At 39.8% G+C, this 22,234-nt stretch overlaps 1 protein-coding gene across 3 annotated transcripts in view; it reads right to left on the bottom strand.

The window, feature by feature from the left end:
• Window positions 1-22,234, bottom strand: part of CEP83 (centrosomal protein 83) — a 35,364-nt gene that overhangs the window by 8,001 nt on the left and 5,129 nt on the right. For 2 of the 3 annotated variants that reach the window (XR_012637577.1, XM_074941903.1), the window contains exons 2-12: window positions 20,357-20,625; window positions 19,612-19,762; window positions 16,339-16,431; window positions 16,010-16,141; window positions 12,467-12,718; window positions 9,539-9,670; window positions 6,313-6,427; window positions 3,779-3,923; window positions 3,354-3,503; window positions 2,581-2,656; window positions 586-743 (exon numbers count right to left, since the gene is read on the bottom strand). Coding sequence is in view for 2 of the 3 variants with exons in the window: in XM_074941903.1 (XP_074798004.1) it covers window positions 586-743; window positions 2,581-2,656; window positions 3,354-3,503; window positions 3,779-3,923; window positions 6,313-6,427; window positions 9,539-9,670; window positions 12,467-12,718; window positions 16,010-16,141; window positions 16,339-16,431; window positions 19,612-19,762; window positions 20,357-20,508 (1,556 nt within the window). In the remaining variant the exon portion in view is untranslated. Of the gene's footprint in view, window positions 1-585; window positions 744-2,580; window positions 2,657-3,353; window positions 3,504-3,778; window positions 3,924-6,312; window positions 6,428-9,538; window positions 9,671-12,466; window positions 12,719-16,009; window positions 16,142-16,338; window positions 16,432-19,611; window positions 19,763-20,356; window positions 20,626-22,234 lie in introns of those variants that run through there. The other variant, XM_074941904.1, reaches the window with a different exon arrangement.

Below are 22,234 nucleotides of genomic sequence, written 5' to 3'. Positions count from 1 at the left end.
CTAATTTTGTAAACTGATTCCAATAAAACAGATGGCTGTACAGGCTTTTTCTTTGGATTAGCCTTTTGATAGTCCATAAATTATGTGCCTTTACCTGTGGGAACCACATTAGAGTGTAGTGGAGAGTGACCAGAGCAGTGCCAAACCCCTTTCAAATATTGAAACAAGACATTTTTGCCTTTATCCACTGCAAATATTGCTACAACAGAAGCCATAGGGGAAATCCTAGTCCCACTGAAGTCAGTGGGAGTTTTGCCATCGACATCAATGGGACCAGAATTTAATCCCATACATATTTCTTATTTCAAGAAGGGTCAATTGTAACTGGTAAGTGAACAGAAAATGGACGCACATCCATATTGTTAAAGTTATCACAAGACAGAAATCCATTTTTACACCAGGAAGTTGAAATTAAAAGCACACTAAGAATTCTTATTTTTCTCAAGATACAGTCAAGATCTGGATAAAGAGGGGCTTCATTATATTATCGGTGAGTCATGGCAATGGTGAGAAATACTATTAAAGAATTACATGCAAGCATGGAGAAAAAAAAATGAATTAAACAGACAAAAAAGCAAATCATACTTCTCTGCTTCTAGCTGAGCTTTTTCTGCTTGACTTCTTGCATTTCGACATTCTTGTTTTAATCTCTCCACCATTTCCTTCAGCTTTTGATTATAATCGAGCAAGTCATTTTCACACTGAGAAAGTGAGGCCACTTGGAGTTCCAAATCATGAATTTGCTACCAAAGAAATATATAAGTTTTTATTTAAGGGAAAAATATGAACAAGTGACAAGTAGTTTGAGATAATGGGAGGGAGAAGGAGGTAGTTGCCATGATGTCTGGCCATTTGTCCCATTTTGTCTTCGTAATATGGATGTCTTTTTTGTCCGCTCTCTGGAACTTTTACAATACATTTTCTGTGGATAAGGCAGGAGGTTTCTTCTGAGGTTACAAGGAGGGAGAGATAGCATAAGGCAAAAGTCATTACTCTTTAGTACCCCTTGCTAGCGCTCTTGCAGAAATTACAGAGCCCAGCAGTGAGACATTGACACTCATAAAATATTGAAGCATCACAGACAAATTTAACAGAAGTCAGTCAGTCAATTATCCAAAATACAAAGGGCCCAACCTTACATGACTGTGAAGGGGAGTACGATCTCTGCACTCCCCTGCATAGCCTCCCTGCATGTCAGCTGCAAGTGCAAAAGAACATATGAACAGTTTTCTTTAATGTGAACACACATTTTGCCACACATTTAACTCAAAAAATCACTAAATGGATTTTCCTCAAATTCTAAAAAACAAACAAAAAGGAGATTCATCTCCTGACTGTAAACAAGTATAAGAAATTTCAGAATTTTTTTCTGGGGGAAAGTTACATGTGCCTGAAGACAAGAGCACATAATATGTGCACCTCTTCACCATAACTACAAAGCTGTTATGAAATTTTAGAAGAGCAGAGTAAGTTGCAGGAGTTTTGGAGTATTAGACAACACTTACATTTGGTAGCTAATTGGAGCTCAGGTAAGTGCCAGAATTCTAAATTTAACTCTGTTTCATAGTGGGAAAGGTGAAAAATATTATGTATTGTCTTTTAGAAGATCCCTGGGTTACCGAACTTGAGCTTTATTTCCCCTCCATGCTTATCTGGAAGAGAGCATTTGCCAACAGGGCACAGCACTCAGTCACTCATGAAGTTAATGGGTGGGATTTTCAGGAGTGTTAAGTGTTGGTCTGACTCTGCTCCCATTGAAGTAAATAAGAATTTTACCAGATTTCACCAGGAACAGTTTGGCCAACACTTGAACATTTTTGATAATCCCACCCAAACGGTCTTTGGTATGAGATGTGGGCTTTTTTAAGACAATTACTAATGTCTTCACTCTTCACTGCTCTTTTTCACTGTAGACATCTACCTATTTTCCCTATCAGCTGAAACTGTGATTGGTAAATTCACTCTGGCTAAATAAGTAGCCAGCTTTTTCAAAGACATAGCTCCATAACTGCATTCTAGGGAAGCATGAGATATGTACTGCAGTCTCCCTTTCTTTAAGGAACTGTTAGGTTCATTAGTTACACAGGAGACAACATGGCCTATCAGGAGTTAGGAGACTTAAGATTGTATTTTCAACTCTGTTACCAATTCACGGTGCAATTTTGGCAAGCCACTTCACCTGAGTTTATTCACGTATAAAATGTTTGTAAAGCACTTGAAGAACCTTGGGTGAAAGGTGCAATGTAAATACAAAGTATTACCGAGAAACAGTTTATAAGTGTATGGAACCTGGCTCTCCAGTTAACAGCATTTATTAGGCCAAAGGACCAGCAACATTCTGAGTTCTGAAATCCTTAGAATACATAAAGAGTAAAAAGTACCTGAAGCAAAAGACTGTGATAAATCCATTTATAAGGGCTCAGAAAATACCGGCCCTCTATACAATTTTGCCATTTGAGTTTTAAAGAGCATTGAAAAAAAAAAGTTTCACTATGAACATAAGACTTCTTTGATTTAAATGAATAAAGGGATGAAGACCATTCACAGTAAAATATCACAGTATGATACAAAAACTCTTACCTGTTTAAGATCAGCATTTTCACTTTTCTCTTTTTCTAACTCCTCAGACTGAATAATTTGCTGTTGAAGTTTTAACCTAAAATTTAACATATGTATCATTATTTTTGTCTAATTAAAACGTAACTATTCTAAAACATAACTATTCAGCTTGTTAGTAGTTAAACAGATCAGTCTGTTTAACCCTTTGAAAGGCTGATGACTCTGAACAATACACTCTTGCGTCAATTATAAAATAAGAAGTCATGTTTCTACTGTATGATTAGACTGCACTAATGTCATGGATTCCAATGATTTGCCTGATTTTATATATCCTTGATTTGACACTGGGGTTTATACATGTGGATATGTGGATGTGATAAACAGTTGTAGAACTCCACTGAGAACTTTGACAACTGCTAAGTAAAAACTTGTACAGAACTGGAGGCTTACGGAGTAGGAGCAATCAAATTAGGCCTCTTGATTTGCCACATGTTCATAAAACCTCAATTCTGTGGAAAGAGAGTGGTTTCTGCTGCTGTGGGCCTGAACCAGCAGCCACCAAGAGATCAGTTTTTAACATTTAACTAATTAAAAATTACTTTAAACAGCACTTATTGGGAGGGAGAAAAGATATTCTGCTTAAAATTCTGTAACCCATGACTCCTCTGAGTTTTGTTTTTTAAACTATACATTCTTTATTTGCCTTTTTATATGAAGCTACTATTTTTTTATTTTAAAACACTTTGTATATTTTTAAACCAGGTTTTTTTTTTAAAAAAAAACACATACATTACCTAACATTCTGAAGCTCCCTTCTGTTAGATTCTTCTGCCAGGTGCATAACACGCAATTTCTCTTCATACTCATCCTTTTCAGATTGCCTCCAAGCATCTTGTTCTACTTTCATTTTCTCTAACTCACCTAATCTGTTCTCAAGTTCTAACCTGAAACAATGCTCAATATTTACACAAGAACTATTACAAGGACAAAGTGACAGCCAAAATGTTCAGTTGAATATAACATTAAACAAGTTAAGTCATGCTGTCCTAGGGTGACCAGACAGCAAGTGCAAAAAATCGGGATGGGGTGGGGGGTAATGGGCGCCCATGTATGACAAAGTTCCAAATATCAGGACTGTCCCTATAAAATCGTGACATCTGGTCACCTTATGCTGCCCCCTAACCGTTTTTAAAACAGAGCAGTAAACAAGTGAACATACTTTTCTTCCTGTAATGCTGCAAGTTTTTGAAAGCCTTCTTCTCTGGCAGCTTGTACTTTACGAATGAGCTCACGATCCTTTTCTACTAGAAGCACTTTGTGGCGTTCAACTGCTGCCTTGAGAATTTCATTGTCTGAATGCAATCCTGTTTTATACAATATACACATCAGCATGATGAAATATTTAAAGTATTAAAAACATTTTACAAACATTGATAAAATGGAACTGTGAATCCACTGTTCACTCATACATAATATTCAACCACTTTAAAGAGATAAAATGTGCAAGACTTTTACTACTGTTAAATAAAAATACTTTAAAATAGAAAACACATTATTTAGAGACCAATTCTTATGTAATCATGATTAAACATTTTTCTAAAAATACTAAAATAAGCAGCACAGACTTGGATTAAGAACTGAGTCTGCAATTTAGATTTAGCAAACAGCCATATTAGCTAAACAGATGCCCCTGGATAAAACATTCCATTGTGAATATGGAAGGGTTAAATGAACAAATGCATTATATGCGTCGAGAGTACAAGCTGAAGTTGATGGGAAACTAATAATAAATCACTAATGGAACTTTAATGATCTAGTTAGAGCATATCCCCTGTTTTAATTCACTAAAACAAGATGGAGTGGAATTGGGAAGAATACGGACTATATTGAAAACCTAAAACTCTAATGTACCAGAGACCAGCAATAATGGAAAACAGATTTGTGGAAACATCAACAGTAGTGGAAAAGTTACTGCCCCATGTGATTCTGAATAATTAAATACTATGGCTGTAAGAAGAAGAGTGAAACGAGAAAACTAATGTGATATTCAGGGCCCATGTACTCAATGGCAAGATGGACCTGACCCTTGATTTGTTACGGCATTTATAGGCAATCCAGGAAGAAACCGAAAATTTTGCAACAGTTTCAGGTAAGTTTAAAAGTGAAGGGGTTTGTGGAATGAAATATCAAAATAAATAATGAAGTACGTACATTATTTATTTCAATATTATATTAATTTTTTCTTTTGTTCTGACATTTTCAGTGGACTACACATTTTTGTATTGACAGCAAACAACTATATTTCTAGAACTTTTGGGGGGAAGCTAGAGGTTTTGACAGCTTCTTTTTTTCATCCAGGAAAATGAGGGATATATTTTGGGATTCTTGGATAAAGTGAATGTTCCGCTAAAATGATCAGCTGTGAAACAGCTAACTGTGTTGATATTTAAATTGCCCCCAGGAAACTTTGGCATTCACACCCTATAGTCATATTGGAAATCCGGGAGGTGGGAGGTTGCACTCCCACAGAAGGGGTTAAAAGCAGCCCTGCAGAGGGCTGCAACTGGGAAATGGAGTGAGAACAGCTGGGGGAAGCTGTGGGGAAGCAGCCACAGCTGTGTCCAGCTCAGTTAGGGCCCAGCTGGTCCTTATAAGAGGGCTGTAGGCCAGAAGCTGAGGAGTCCCACTCTAGCCCTGGAGTGGGAAGGGCTAGCTGCCTGGGAATAGGGTGTCTGAGCAGCACAGAGCAGCGCTGGGGAAGGGCAAAGGGAGCTGGGGAGCTCCAGCCTGATAAACCCCCAGGCCATAGGCCTTGGTGAAGGCCTACAGAGGCACTGGGGCTGCAGAGGGGCAGCCTGAGGATAGACAAAGGCAGCAGGTCCTACCCCCTTGCCAATGATGAGTGGCCATTACACTGCAGGCTGCCCCAGTGAATGGGGGCTAGCTGATGACTGGCAGTAGCCACTGAGGCACTGTGGGTCTAGAGGGTTAGGGGTCCAGAGTGGGGGTCCTGCTGGGGCAGAACCCCAGGGAAAAAGGCACCAGGGTCCGAGAGAGACCTGGGGCCAGTGGCAGGTGAGACACCTGTGTGCGGGGGTGCTCCAGTGCTGGTGAAGAGCTAATTCCCTGGACAGCCAGCAGGAGGCACCGCACTGGTGAGTCTCGCCCTGCTACACACCCCTATAAGCTGTTATTTCAGACTGTCAATCTATTCAGGCAGACAACAAACGCACTGATTACATTCCAACCGTTTTTGGAAGATTTTCTTCAAAACCATGAAGGCTAGAAACAATCATTTTTCTTCAAATGAAAGCCTAGATCCTTGGCCTAACTCTGTGGCAAATTCCATTGCTGTAGACTCATGGAATACAGGAGGTCCCGTTGGTAATCTTCTGTAGACATTAAAACCTTAGTTCAAGCACTAATTATAACAGAGAAAAAGAAACTGACTATACAATTTGGCAATAGTCAATAAAATTAACAAGGCAAGTTATCTAAATATGTGAATTAGCACAGATTATGCTAAAATGTTTCCTGGGTTCATTAATTTACATAAACTGGGAGTCATTCATACACAGCTTCTACACCTGGTGGATTAGGGGATACGGCAATGTTTTTAGACAGCAAATTCATTTTCAGATTGACTATCTTCACTAGAATAGATAATGTGTTTCTTCTGCAGTTAATTTTTATTGTAGCGTGGTAGGAGCTGCAGGTTATAACAGAAACCATTAGAAACTAATTGCACATTACCATCCATTTCACTTTGAATCTTGTTTCTCTCTCTTTCTACCTCACTCTTGGCTCTTGCTGCCTCCAGTCTGACATTAGTTACTTCTAATTTGTGTGAATGCTTAAGTTCATCTACCTGTTAATTAGAAAATAAAACCAAATCACTAATATTATACCCTAGCAATTATTTTGTTCCAAGCTTTTCATATGGCATCTTCCTTACAAGAAATTACTTTAAACAATGGCAATCCATGCTTATTCTAGAAGATACACTTTATTAAATAAATTCTTTTCACCCACTGTTTTTCATACAGCCACTTCAGAGTTACCAAGCATCCAGGTTAAGGATGCTATATATCCCATATCCACATAGCAACAATAAGGCTATTAATACACTGTGACTCCCCAAATTATACTCCATTGCCACTTTCTTTCCATAAATCCTTCAAACTGAAGACACTGGAAATTCTTGGATAAATTACTGTACAAGTAACTTAATACGAGTTACTGTACATGCTTAATATACACATGTATAATATACTTCTGCACTATACGTCTCCATAGGAAAGATGTACTCAGAGCAGACACTCAACCATTTACCAAAGTGTCATATACTAGAGTTGTAGTAAATCATGTTGAACCAGCCACCTATAAGCACCAGATTGGAAAGCTTACTTTTTAGAAAAGGCTTGTGCTCTTTATTTACTGTGATTTTGCACACCCAATGAGACAGATTGTATCTCTAAACAAAATGTGGTATCTTGATATTTTCAAGCGTACACCTCCTACAAGCAGATGTCCCAAAATTGTGCAGCTTGTGCTTAGAAGGCTGCTCACTTGAAGTGCCTCATTAAGACTTTGATCCAGTATTATGGACCTTGATGCTTTCTCCATGTTATGTCAATCTGCCAGCACTCTAGCTTTCATGTTTTTCCCTCCTGGCTTAAACCTCCTCAACTTCTAGCCAAAATGAAGCTACAGAGATTCTAACAACATGAAGTGATACAAAAAGACAGGAAAAATAATAATTCCACTGAAGACGTCCTTATTCAGTTCAGTCTGACAGCAATTTACAGCATCTAGAAATTATAGATTGCTACACAACTTTTTTAAAAATCCAATTGTTCATAGTTTTAAAATAATTTGAAACCAGATGCATCTTTTCTGAAACTGTAATGCATAAAAACTGCCCCATAAAAACAGTGGTTTTAAATAGGACATCAAATCACTAAAGGCAATTACTGCCTACATGAAACTTTCTATAGTTTAGGCTCTTACTGCACAGTAATTACATGGTCAGTGAGAATTAAATATCTAGAGGAAAGCACTTACAATGAAAATCCATTTGCAGTGACAAATGTAATTACAACCTGCTGGCACTTACAAGTTGTAAAAGGTTAAGAATGACACAGTAGCTTATTAAGTAACTACACTGTGGATTTGGATGCTTAAATATGAAGTTAACATAAGGAGCTTTCTGAGGCACAAACCTGAGGAAGATACATAAATCACTTGTGCACTTAAAGGACCTGTGTTCTGAAATAAGCTTGTCTGGATACACAGTGGGAGGGGAGCGCAGCGCTGGAGGGACCTACTGCACACATTCTTGGAGTCGACCTGCTTAGGTGGAAGTTTCTACCCTCCAGTAACACTACTATTTAGTCAAATTCCTCAGCACTCCTGTGGTTTTATAGAAAACAGCAATTAACACAACCTCAAGGCTCCATACCCCTTGTACAGCTTCTGATGGGGAGCAAACAAGACACAAAAGGGACGGAAGAGCCAGGCTGGTGTTTTAGCTCATTTTTTTCCTTTTTTAAAGTTACCTGGCGTTCACTTTCCGGGACAGGGGCTTTCTTCTTATTTGTTCATACAATGCCTAGCTTGATGGAGCCCTGATGCCCAGGTGCTAATATAATATAAATAATTAGATAGATCAAATAATTAGATAAATAAGAACTAGGTGTGTCATGTTACATGATTAGGCATGTGGGTTGTTTGGTGTTTTGTCCTCTTCCTACAGAAGGTTAGAATCTTGGTGCATGGGGAAAATGTAGTTCAGGGCTGAGACTGTATTTTTGCCTGATTTATTTTGCAAGTACTGGGTGTGCTTAAGCTCATCTTGAACCAGTTCTTGGATTGTTAAATTTGGACTGTGATTTGTTCCATCTTTCACATTTCTTGTGTTAGGTGTCTTTTTGAGCCATATTATGGTGCTAATAGCTGTTAAATGTAATATTTTGAATGGATGTGTCTATTATTTTGGGGGGTATGTTCCAAAAGGCAGTAGATTAGTGTTTCAGTTTGTTTGTTGATTTAAAAAAACAAAAACAAAACTGTGTTGAAGGTATTCTGCATAGTATTGTATGTGTGAGACCAGAAGTTGTGGATCTGTGGGCAGCCTCAGAAATGGTGAGGGCAATCTAACCACAATCTCTCCAGTAGAGACTGAAGGTATTAAGGTTTACTTTGGTTTATTATTTTCATTGGAATTCTCTCCAAGATGTACTGGGAAGAAGCATTGAGGATTGTTAAAATAATGTCTGTCCAAGCATTCTCTTCTCTGGGACTAGAATTCTGAGTATATTTTCTGATATACAAATGAGAAGTAAAGCTAACATTAAGTCAAATAATGTTTCTGGAAAATTAAGTTCTGTTTTGACTGTTAGAAGGAAGTCACCAGATGGGCACTTTTTAGAGCAGTTCCACAAGGAAAGGAAAATACAAAACACAGAGTTCTTTACTTCAGTCTAGTCTAATGAACGATTCATTAGACAAGTAACATTGTTTTTGTTCTTAGGTAGAATTATTTTAATAACCAGAAACCAAATCTTGATGATCCAATTTTTTTTAGTTTCAAGCTCTAGCACTTTTGTTTAGATTTGTCACTATAGTCTGATGATTTTTATTAAAGTAAGAAATCACAACCCTTATTTGATAGCACCAGACATATTTTATTAAGGGTTGGAAAAACCTAGTATGGTACTAAATATGGCTCTTCAAGCACCACATCATTAAAAAAAAAAAAAAAAAATCCAGAGAATGAGAACGATAAAATCTCCTTATCTATCTTGCCATCTATAATTAAAGAACATTTATTACAGGTACCATAGACTCAAAGGGCAGAAAATAGTTTTACATTAAAAACCAAGTGAAATATGGTTTTAAAAAGTCAGATGAAACCACCTTTTTCTTCAGGTTGAAACCAGATGTGAAAATATATTGCTGATACCACAAAAGCACTTACTTTAGTGGCCAAGGCACTGATTTCTCGTTCGGCTTTGTGCAGTTTGCTGGTTAAGAGAGTATTCTGCTCATTACTCATCTGTAGTTCTTTTTCAATGCGATCAATTTGGAGCTTAGCTGACTGCTTTTCTGCCTTGAATAAAAAAAGTATTTATAAGCTCTTTGGAGCAGCAACTATCTCTTGATATGCATTTGTACATTGTATAGAACAAATAGGGTCCCAATCTTGATTAGGGCTTTTTGGACACTACTGGCTTACATATTTATATTAAGGCTGCACATCTGTCACAGAAACCATGGATTCAGTGACTTCTGCAGCGGCCGATGATGGCTCAGGGCCAGCAGCAGCAGTTTGGGTGTGTGGAAGGGGGCTCACAGTTGGAGCACGGTTGGAGGTGGGGTGGGGGGGGGGGGGCGCTCTCCGGCTCCCACCGATATGTCCCTGCAGCTCCTAGGCCACATGTGCTCCCCAGCCCCTGACTCACAATTCCCTTGATGAGCACCAGCTTCACCCAGAACCACACTGCGCAGGCACAACCTTACTGCATTGTTTCCAGGATTGGAACCTCGCCCCTAAACGGCAGCCCCCACCACGCAGCAGCAAGACCAATCCCCTCCCGGTCTCCTACAGCCCCACCCTCCTAGAAACCGCCCAGGGGCCGCACCCATCCCAGCTAGGGTGCCTCCTCCCGTGGCAGTGGTGTCACTGCTGGCTGGCAGAGCCCCTAGGAGTCCCAGGCACCACCCCTATAGAGCATCCCCCACCCGATGAGCACCCCATTCCCCTACCTCTGTAACATCCCTTATAGAGCCCTCCCATGCTACACCCCATAGAGTCCCTCTCCCCCACCGGGCATTCATGGTCCGCCATACAATTTCCATACCCAGATGCAGCCCTCAGGCCAAAAAGTTTGCCCACCCCTGTCCTAGGCAGAAGGCCCAGGGGGCTCCGTGTGCTGCCCATGCCCGCAGGTGCCACCACCGCAGCTCCCACTGGCTGCGGTTCCCAGCTAATGGGAGCTGCAGAGTTGACGTTTGTGGCGGAAGCAGCACGTGGTGCCCCCCTGGCGGCACCTCCCTGTAGGAGTTGCAGCAACATGCTGATCGGAGCCAGGTAGGTAGCCTGCCATCCCTGCCAAACCTCCCCTGCGCCCCAGCACCAGTGGGGGTCCCAGGCCACGAGCTGCTGCCCAGCCCCCCTTCCCAGCACCAGCATGGGTCCCGGGCCACCCACCCACCCAGCATCTGCGGCACCACCGGACCACTCCCCAGAGCGCCCGCAGCCCAAGTTTTAGTTAAGGGTATATAGTAAAAGTCATGGACAGGTCACGGGCCATGAATTTTTGTTTATTACCCATAACCTGTCCATGACTTTTACTAAAAATACCAGTGATTAAAACATAGCCTTAATTTATATTTAGTAGAGGTTTGCAGTACACTATGTTCTGTCTCTAATTTACTCAGAGTAACACTTGTAACTACATTCCCCCACAGACTCATGCACCCCCCACATCCCCAAAGCCTTCTGGAGGCAAGAGGAATGGAGGCTTGGTCAGAGAGGTCACGTATTTACACCCTCATCCAGTAAACTGTTAGGCTGTAAGGATGTGTGTGCCTGCAAGCAGTGCTCCAAAAAGGCTTCTGTAGACACACACCCCAGCACAAAACACCTAGAGTGTACCTCTGTAAAGTCATCATCATAAAGGATAAATAACAGTCTCAGTACTCTGCATTTTGCGGTGTTGGGAGACAGCACTTTAATAAAATTTCAAGTAGATGCTTAACCCAGGACATTGACTTCAATCAATTTATTTTTTTCCAATAAGATTTTAAAAATTACTAAATTAAGATTAGAGTAGATCTAAGCATTATGAAGTGCATTTTGATAGGTCTTTAAGATGCCTTGCCCGTTTTAAAAAAAAAAAAATCTAACAGCAGTGTTTGTCAAGTTGTGGTCTTCAGACCACTTGATGGTAATCCACAGCAATATGCCAGGCATATAGTGCTGGCTCTTCCTTGTTTCTAACTGCTTTTACAGAAATACAGCTCACAGCAGTGTAGGGTGACCAGATAGCAAGTGTGAAAAATTGGGACAAAGGGTGGGGGGTCATAGGTGCTTATATAAAAAAGCCCCAAATATCAGGACTGTCCCTATAAAATTGGGACGGCTGAACAAACTATTGCAGTGAAGAGCTTAGGCACCTGTAAAAGTAAGATGGAAAGGAAGCCAGTCTAACTATGGGCTGCAGCTACACAGTAGGAAGAAAAGCCACCACAGACTGGAGCTGCCAACAGACAAAAAAACAGGAACAATTCATGGGACTGAAGCCCTCAAGCCAGTGAGGAATGTTCAGTGGAGAAGTGAAACCTGAAAAGCATGTACAGAAGAGAAGTAGGATAGATGGGACCTTACAGTAGGGAAGTATGTGCAAGGGGACAAGAAAAGGAAGCTAGGAAGTTGCGGCAACATGTGCAGGAGACATGAGTATCACGTGATAGGTAAGCAAGAAGGAAACACATGAACACAAGTGAGTGGGGCTGATTAAATGAAGAACAAAAGTAGATCATATAATTAACATTTTTTAAAAGGACAAAACTTTTATTGTATTAAAGACAATCAAAACACACACTATCCCAATATTAAATTCCAGTTAAGCAACTGAAATTCACACATGCATCTTAAGTGACTACAAATAGAACTGTGGGTGAGAATGGACATGGTCTGTAAGAATTTTTCAGTTAAGATGTAGCCCATGCTATGACAGAATTTGAGAAGTGATAACTTAAAAATAAAATCAGAAGTACAGAGTAAGTTCGGAAAATGCAAAATTTTTAATTCTTTAACATCTACATGGAACCAGAGTCGACTGGTCCAAAAACTTCCAAATTTATTTGCTGTGTTCCCCTGGGAGACAGTTAAACTTCTTACCTCCAGAGATCTCATTGTAGTCTGCATCTCCGCCAACTGCCGTACCTGTATTCTTTGGACATTATCTGCCTGCATGCCACTATTTTCTCTCTCTGCTCTTAGTTCTGCTACCTCAGCTTCTAAACCTTTTAATTTTTGATGTAGTTGAGCCTTTTCTCTTAGGAGTACCTCCACTCGCTTATTGTCTCTTGTGGGATCAACACTAAGCAGCTGATTATGCAGTTCTTCTTTATCTCTATCCAGTCTTGCTATCTAATAGTTACACAGAAAAATATACAACCGTTACATTATTTAGCTGTCAGTCACCAAAATAATACACAAGTTGATGATTAATGCAAATTGCTGATTTTTTCTTAAACAGGGAAATCTATCTGCATTTAAATGTTAATTTAGTTTCTTCGAGTAATAAGATCCACAGAACCACAACAATCTGACTTCAGCCTGCTGACTGTGCAGGGGACAAAAGTAGGCTTGTTGGCGCCTGCAGTTAAAAACCCAGGGCTGGCCTGAGCCAGCTGACTTGGGCTTGCAGGGCTCAGGCTAAGGGGCTGTTTAACTGCAGTGTAGGTGTTCAGGATCAGACTGGAGCGAGGGCTATAGGACCCTGTGAGGTGGAAGGAGCCCAGAGCTCAGGCTGTAGCCCAAACGTCTACAGCGCAATTAAACAGCCCCTTAACCTGAGCCCCAGGAGCCCTGCAGGGTCTCACTGCAATGTAGACATGCCCTCAGTCAACAGCAGGAAGGACTGTCCCTCCCTCAAGAGCCTGCCAGTTGAGACAACTTCCCCGAGGGCATGTCTACAATAGAAAGGTAAGTCGAGTTGAACCACTGCAACAATTACTACAGTGGTTCATGTCACACTAACCTCCTTCTGTCAGTGGTGTGCGTCCTCACCTGACGCGCTTAAGAGGGGCAGAGTGTGGGGGGGCGGGGGGGAACAGGCTGAAAGCCTTGCTGCCCCCCTGGTCTCTCCGTTTTCTGCTCCCTGCCACCAGGGGGCAGCCAGGCTCTGTGTGAGGTGGGTGCAGCCTGGCTTGCAGCAGGAAGCCCAGGCAGCAGGAGCCCCCCACAGGCTCCACAGCTTTCTTGTCAATTTCACAGCTCCAGCATGGATCCATGAAATTTACAAGAATGGCAGCCAACAGCAGATGTAAGTAACACAGAGTCTATATGGACACTGTCACCCTGACTACACTGACATAAACCTTACACCTCTTGTGGAGATGGAGTTAGGATGTCCATGTACTAGGGCACATACATCGGAGGGAGCAAGGCTGTAGCATGTACACTGACATAATTAGATCGACGTAAGCTGCCTTACGTCGACCTAACTCTGTAGTATAGACCAAGCCTCAGTTTCTGATTTTGGAAAGTTGGGTGAAGTTATCCTGCTTTGGCTATATGATGGAAAACAAAACAAACCAAAGCAGTCTCTGCAACAGGAGAGTATGGGAATAATTTCACCTATAATTCTAACAGTCATGGAGGTTTAAAACTAGAGAGGTTCAAAAGCTAACCAGCAATTCTTGAATCTTAAAGAGCTGATAAAACAGAAGACCTGAATTATTTTGAGTCTCAAGACTTGATTGTGCATACCATAGCTGATTTACATATTGACGTCTCAGAATAAATATCAGTTTTGGCTAAATTTTCAGGTAAGCACCTAAATATAATATGCTAGAGATACATACTGGAGTGCAACTGGTAATTATATACTTGTGCATATATTTGCAATTTAGACTCTTTCTTGAAAACTTGGCCCCAAGCAAAACAGATCATTGAATAGTTTACCCAAGAGCTAAATCATAGGTGAGGACAAATTTTGAAACATTTAGAGGGTCAATAGTAGAGAGATCATGAAAAATTTTCAGAAATGGCAGACAAAGGAATATTGAGAAATTTGAAAATGGACAAGTTTTCCTGCTCACCTCAGTATTTTCTGCTGCCCTTTTCTTGGGTTAGTAATCAGATATTACTGGACTTTAGCATAATATAATCAGACTTTAGCAAAGCTTTTGATACGGTCTCCCACAGTATTCTTGCCGGCAAGTTAAAGTAGTATGGGCTGGATGAATGGACAAAAGCTGGATAGAAAGCTGGTTAAATCGTTGGGCTCAGCAGGTAGTGATCAATGGCTCCATGTCTAGTTGGCAGCCAGTATCAAGCGGAGTGCCCCAAGGGTTGGTCCTGGGGCCGGGTTTGTTCAATATCTTCATAAATGATCTGGAGGATGGCGTGGACTACACCCTCTGCAAGTTTGCAGATGACACTAAACTGGGAGGAGAGGTAGATACACTGGAGGGTAGGGATAGGATACAGAGGGCCCTAGACAAATTAGAGGATTGGGCCAAAAGAAATCTGATGAGGTTGAACAAGGACAAGTGCAGAGTCCTGCACTTAGAACGGAAGAATCCCATGCACCGCTACAGACTAGGGACCGAATGGCTAGGCAGCAGTTCTGCAGAAAAGGACCTAGGGGTTGTAGTGGACGAGAAGCTGGATATGAGCGAACAGTGTGCCGCTGTTGCCAAGAAGGCCAATGGCATTTTGGGATGTATAAGTAGGGGCATTGCCAGCAGATTGAGGGACGTGATCATTCCCCTCTATTTGACATTGGTGAGGCCTCACCTGGAGTAGTGTGTCCAGTTTTGGGCCCCACACTACAAGAAGGATGTGGAAAAATTGGAAAACGTCCAGCGGAGGGCAACAAAAATGATTAGGGGACTGGAACACATGACTTATGAGGAGAGGCTGAGGGAACTGGGATTGTTTAGTCTGCGGAAGAGAAGAATGAGGGGGGATTTGACAGCTGCTTTCAACTACCTGAAAGGGGGTTCCAAAAAGGATGGATCTAGACTGTTCTCAGTGGTAGCAGATGACAGAACAAGGAGTAATGGTCTCAAGTTGCAGTGGGGGAGGTTTAGGTTGGCTATTAGGAAAAACTTTTTCACTAGGAGGGTGGTGAAACACTGGAATGCGTTACCTAAGGAGGTGGTAGAATCTCCTTCCTTTGAGGTTTTTAAGGTCAGGCTTGACAAAGGGATGATTTAGTTGGGGATTGGTCCTGCTTTGAGCAGAGGGTTGGACTAGATGACCTCCTGAGGTCCCTTCCAACCCTGATATTCTAGGATTCTATATAGAATCTAAATTCTATATTTATTTACTTTTATTTAGGCTATTTGAGCTACTAATTTAGGACTGGAGATAATGTATTGATCTTTCTAAATCTCTCAAAACTAATAAAAAAGGTTTGCAAGCATTGTTATTGGCTGTCATTTAAAGACAAGCCTATTATTTGCAATAGGACAACTGATATTTCTACAGGATATCTTGAACAAATTGATGTAAATTGTTATGGACCAGACCATGACAAAAGTTTGAGCTGACAGTACTCTGATAACCAACATATTACAAGAGTACGAAAAAGACAAAATTATAATAGTTAAAGTTACACTAAAATGACAAAACCCTTATTAAAATTTTATAAATACCTAAAATATTTCACTTTTATAGTTTAACTTATATTACATATTCTCTACCTACCTCAGAGTCATACTTTATTTTTTTCTCTTCTAAAATACGTGCATGTTCTTCCTTCTGGTGTTCAAATTCTGATTTGAGGAAGGTATGTTCATAACGAAGTTTGTTATATTCTGTTCTGTATTTTTCTACCTCCTAAATTAGGAAGTAGAACACAGATTCACTCAAGCACAAAAGTAGATAAACATATCAAAGTAAATACTTTTATTTCACGAGTCATCCATTGAATTTCCCCATCATCTTTTCATAAGTCATTTTAATGCCAAGCAAAATACCAAACAAACCCTCCCTCAATCTAGACAAAGTGAAGTTAAATACGTCTTACTACTTACTTCATCTAGTTTCCGAAAGCGTTCTCTCATAGGGGTTTCCAATTCATGTTGTATTTGTGCTTTTAGCAACTCCAGCTTTTGAGGAGTTAGTACCTGACATGTATAGAAAACAAACGTACTGTAGAATAACCAAACAGTCGTATTAAGTAATTTATATTGGAAAACAAACGTTGGGCAATGAAACATTTCATATACAATTTTTAAAAAGTTCTTATGAACATATGCCATTTATAAAATTTATTTTTAATTTTTTCCTGCTTTCATAAAAAGCTAATCAATCAATCTAGCTATAATTGATGTGCTTTCTGAGGAAAAAATTTAACATTGCAAAGGTTAACACTATTAAATATATATGAAATAAATCCAGCCACTACATCATCTTTGAAGTTCTTCAGATAAGGTACATTCACTACGTTTTTTTTTTTTTTTTTGCCTTCTTCCTTAATTGCTGTAATTCAAGTCTAATGCTCAAACAGTGAAGGACTTGTTTTCTTCCCACTCTCATTCTGCTTTTTCAGTGATTTGCTCCCTTTTGTTACTAGATTAAAAAATTATGAACGGATTGAGGAAAACAATGTAGATACCATCAATAAGCACAGACGAGGGCAGAAAAGAAAAAGCCCTCAGAAAAGTGCAGTGGGCATGGTCTTACTGCATTCTCATTTTCTTGATGAAGAGTGTAAGATTTCTGGTTACAGTTCTTACACTAGGGCCCAAAAAGAGTTTTGTTTGTTTTTAAAGCATACAGATCATCCTGCTCTGAGATACAGTATTTCTTAAATTGCAACAATTTTTTTTAACCTCTGTTGGGTGTCTAGCTTTTGCATATATCAAATCAGATTGGCAACAGGTTGCATCCTTCACTGAATTTCGACTGGATTTCAGTGGTAACTGCAAAACCAGAGATATGTGGCATTACTACTTAAAACAAACAGAATTTTGGAAAAAGAGGTGGGAAGCGTGTTTAGAACATCTCCATTTTGATTTTAGTAGAATGTCTCAACAGATAAAGGCCAATTCACTAAGATTTGTTTTGTTTTTAAACTAAATAGTCTGCCTTTAAGAACTCTCTACCTTGACATGAAAAAAAAAAAGTGACTCCTACAAACAAAAGAACAAACGCCCCTTGAATTCTTATAGAAAAGCAGAACATAATGGCTTAAATCCAACATGGCAAGATGCTGGATGGCCAAGGAGCTCCCTGCACCTACTCTCCTGGGCTTGTCTACGCCACGCAGCTTTTAGCGAGAAGGCTGTGTTGACACAACCTTGTCTCTAAAAGTCAGCGTGTGTAAATGCTCTTTGTTGGCACTGTTGCCGACAAAATAGCTCCAGCCCCACGAGCACAGTTAGCTTTGTCAGCAGGAGAGCGCTCGTGCCGACAAAGCTGCATTCACACTGCCACTTGTGTCGGCAAAACTTTTGTCTTTCGCGTGTGTGGGCGGGGGGGCTTTAAGTACTCATGAAAGACAAAAGTTCTGTCTACAACTTTGCAGCATAGACATACCCTCAATTGCCTCCCATAAGAACAAAGCCTCTCACAAATTCCACTTTTCTTCTGCCATTCTGGGCCCCAGAAGCACTTCAGACACTGAAGACCAGCTCTGTAAGCAGCATTGAGAGAATTCTCTCCTTCATTCAGAGTATACTGAACTATGGGTAGACAGAAGATCTTTAGAATTTTCAATCAGACAGTATTGCCTTTCCCTGACCAAATTCTGTTAAATTCCTAGGAATTTGTTTTTATGGGGTTTTTCGTTTCCCCACTGAATGCATCCTATGAAGTGAGCTGTAGCTCACAAAAGCTTATGCTCAAATAAATTTGTTAATCTCTAAGGTGCCACAAATACTCCTTTTCTTTTTGTGGATACAGACTAACACGGCTGCTACTCTGAACTCTAGAAAGCTCTTGTGATTCACGTGTCATGTTGGATCACACAAACCCTCAGAGCCTGACAAGCAGATTGCGGTTGTAAAAGAAACTATGGAAGAACTCATCTGAGTAGATCGGACACGAACAGGATCACTACAAACCCCTCCCACTTACATTTTGGCGCTGGTATCAGCCTTCCTGAAGTGAAGAACCTGAGGCAAATGTTGACTTGCAGAAGAGGGATCAATACAGGAGATGAAGGTTTGCTCAGAAAGAATGCTAGAAAGTTATTTCACTGGCAGCTGAATAGCTAACATGAACCCCTGCAGCTGACTGCCAAAATACCTTCAGATCAACACTGGTCACAAAATGGACTAGTCATTGGAAAGTCAACTCTAGTCTTTCCAAGCTGTGGGGAAATGATAGTTACTGTAAATAGATTCCTGAAAATTTCATTGACCTCCAAAGTAGAAAAGACTGACAGTCAACATGTGATTTGCACAATTTGAATTTTAGCTAACCCCACTGTACCAGGTACAATGTATGTGCTGAAGCAAGGTTGGAATAGTTAAAAGAAAAATGATGAATAGTGGCATCTTAAGCTTCTTCCCAGAACCTGTTCAGACCTTGAGTACCACAGGTGAAAAAGCTTTCTTTATGAGGCACCGATCTGACTAAAGAGGTTAGCAATAGGGAAAATATGTTCTCAGTCAACAAATTGCACAAGTGGGATCTTTGCCTGAAAACAAGCACTGCTGATGTAAGTTCATAAAAATACAGATGGCAGAGGAAAAAAAGCGGCTGAAGGAAAATGGAAGCTTAATTTTCTCCCTTCAGTACATCTTCATTTACAGGATGAAAGACTCTTTTCTTTCTGTGTCACCATCTCACAGAGCAAGAGGGCCTAATGCATTGCGTAAGCTGACTGAAATCCCAGTGGGGATAGCAGAATCCCAGCTGCAGTGTTGACACAGGGAAGAGAGACGCTTCCCCTTAATTTTCTTCATCCTTCTTCATAACCAGTCTAACTAATTTTTGATCCCTGAAGGGGAGAACTTGACATTAGTAATACTAGAACATAGTAAAGAAGGAGTGTGCCATCAATGGCACCTTTTCAAGAGACTACGATTCATGGAATGCATGATAACAGAGTTTAGAAGATCTAAATGGTACCAGAAGTTTTAACTGTCATTTCATTTGTGCTCCTGCAGTCAAATTACAAGAGGAGTGCAACTCAGTCAAGATTTGTGATTTGAGGACATGGCTGTAACAGATCCAATTTAACAAACAGAAAGAAAAACTACAGCTAAAACACACAATACATTGATAAAGACATATTAGAGAAATGTTTCTACAGAAGGACTGAAATTCATATTAAGTTCTGGGAACCATTTTCTCACCTGCATCTTCAGTTCCTCTAGTTCCCTAGTTTTATCTAATAATTCCCCTCGGAGCTCAGCAAGAAGAAATTGAAATTTGTCATGGATGGTTTGCTTTTCAACTAACAACCGTTTGAGCTCATTTTGTGATTTTGTATACTCATCCTGTAACCTGCAAAATATAAAGTATTTTTATTTTATACTAAGAATGCCCATTTATCCTCTAAAAACAGATCTTTCTTATGCGGAAAATTCTGAAGTCACAGTAATAAAAGAAGTACAGAAGAAAAAGACATAAAATCTGACAAAATATCTACTAGGTGTCATTTCCACCCTCCCCCCAAAATACATTTGACATGGTTACTATGCTAAATTCTTGAAATTACTGCATATTTACAGATGCACTGAATATTTCAGAACCCTCACCTCGCATATGTTGAGAGCTTTAAGTTGTTGTTGTGTAAATAACAAAGTATTATTTTAGAAAACTGTCAAACTTGGCCTGAAGCATAAATTTGAGTAGTAATGTACATTTCTATTGGACACTGAGTATTTTAACAATCAAAGCCCTTCCTCAATGGAGCAATTTACAGAACTCATGACTGAATCCAGTAAACACTTGTACTGCTACTCCTACAAATTAAAGTCAGACAGGTAACTAGCTTAAAAAAAAAACAACCAAAAAAACCCCCTTCCTTCCAATATTTAATTTTACCTTTTAACAGCTCAAACAAAATAAGGAAAACAGACATTTAAAGTACTGTACCTTGTATGCTCTGCCTTTAGAGTTTGATAATTTGTTTTATGATTTTCACACCGCATTCTTTCATCGATTAAAAGTTTTTGTATTTCTGCTTGTGAACCAGCAAGATCAGTATTTCCACTTATTGGAGGAAGTATACTGGTGAAAGTATCCATCCTAGCTAATATTATTGAGTTGACAACCAGGTAAAAATGAATTCAGTCCAAATCTACCACCTTCAGAAGGATTCCCTCCACCTTTTCTTTTGATGGCATCCCAGGAGGCCAAATTACCTGTAACAAACACAAGTGCAACTAATTAGTAATACTCATTCATGGTTCAAAAGGCTTCACACACTATTTTTATGCTTTCATATTACAAAGCTTCATAACTTCCTTTTAACCACTCTGATTTTAGCTATTGGCGCAGCTACAGTGGTGAGTAAAATCCCAGTGTTGACAATGTGTGAGTCTGAACAAAGACAATTTTATCTGCTATTCTATTTTTTAATATTTTTATTTCCCCCCACTCCGATTCTATTCCCTAAACTTTAGGTATCATTGCAGCAAATACTTTAACTTGTTTTCAAATATAAGTTGCAGTACTGTATATAACTAAGGCCCTACTTAATTTGTGATACTGCAGAAATTACAGATCTCACAGATATTAGGCTCCTGCTCTCAGCCTTGGACATTAATCGCAGCAATATAGTTGCAGCAAAATGTCTGGTTATCAAAAAAAATTAGCAGGCATAACATAATACTTGAGTGTTTATATTGTTCCAGCAGGTTTTTCTTAAATAGATCTTCTCTGGTTTTTCCAAATTTCTACAATTTATAAAGGTCTATTATTACTTTTCTGCAATTTTCCACTTCTTATCTGCAACTCGGACACAATTATTGACAATCATTCCGTGATTCAACTAGGGTCTTATATGTAAGTCATTTTCTAGCATTCCAACCTTCACTAAACTCTTGTGGGTTTCCATAGAAATATTTCCATAAAATAGGGGATCCATTTTAATGCTAACAATTTTATCCTGAAGAATGTGTTTCAATCTACAAGACCTTACTCAAAAATCACATGCCTCCCACACAGAGAAAAAACATGCCATAATACATCCATTATAAAAATAGATGCTGTGACATCCAAGGCTTTGTCAATGTTAATTTCTTTCCTGAAATTTTCCCCACCATTACTAATAGTGAGGGCAGATCTACCACTGTTGGTAACAGTTGAAGTGCTAATGTAAGCAAAGTGCCAGAACTGACTGGATTTTCTTTTGACTTGTCTTGTCCAAACTTGCCCAGAGGAAGAAGAAATTAGAATTGAGCCATCCAGTGAAGAAAAAAGACTGACTATTCTTCCAGTGACTGTTCTCCCTGCCTCTGCTTTTCCAATTCTGAGCACTAATCCTTCAGTAAAACAAATTCTGAAGAACCTTCTGAATAAGCAATCTACTTTTCAACCCACGCTTTTCAAGAGCAAGAACAAGAACCACACAGCGACTACAAGCACAATCCAGGATTCTTCCAGATGAAGAAAGCCAAGGCAACACACACAGGAATTTCCAAGCCAGGAGTTGCCATCTGAAAAGGACTATGGTGGCCACCACTAAAACGTGGCTCAGATCTGTACTGTCATGAAACTAAATTCCAAGTCCCAAGCTGTAAAGGCTTCAGAATTGAGAAAGTAATTTTCAGAGATAAGGAACAAGCAAATAAGCAAAACACTCCTAATTGGGGAGATTGTGTTCCAAAAAATAGATCTGACTCTCCCAAAAGATTTGGGCAAGATGAGTACCTTGCTTGAGCAGAAAAACCACACACAAACAAGCAGACTGAGCCTAAAACTGACGCAAAGAAGACAAGGTGGAGGTTCTGTGAACACACCAGCCATCAG

This window comes from Natator depressus, chromosome 1 (genome assembly GCF_965152275.1).
Source record: "Natator depressus isolate rNatDep1 chromosome 1, rNatDep2.hap1, whole genome shotgun sequence".
Taxonomy (NCBI): Eukaryota; Metazoa; Chordata; order Testudines; family Cheloniidae; genus Natator; species Natator depressus.
This window is presented reverse-complemented; position numbering and strand designations above follow the sequence as displayed.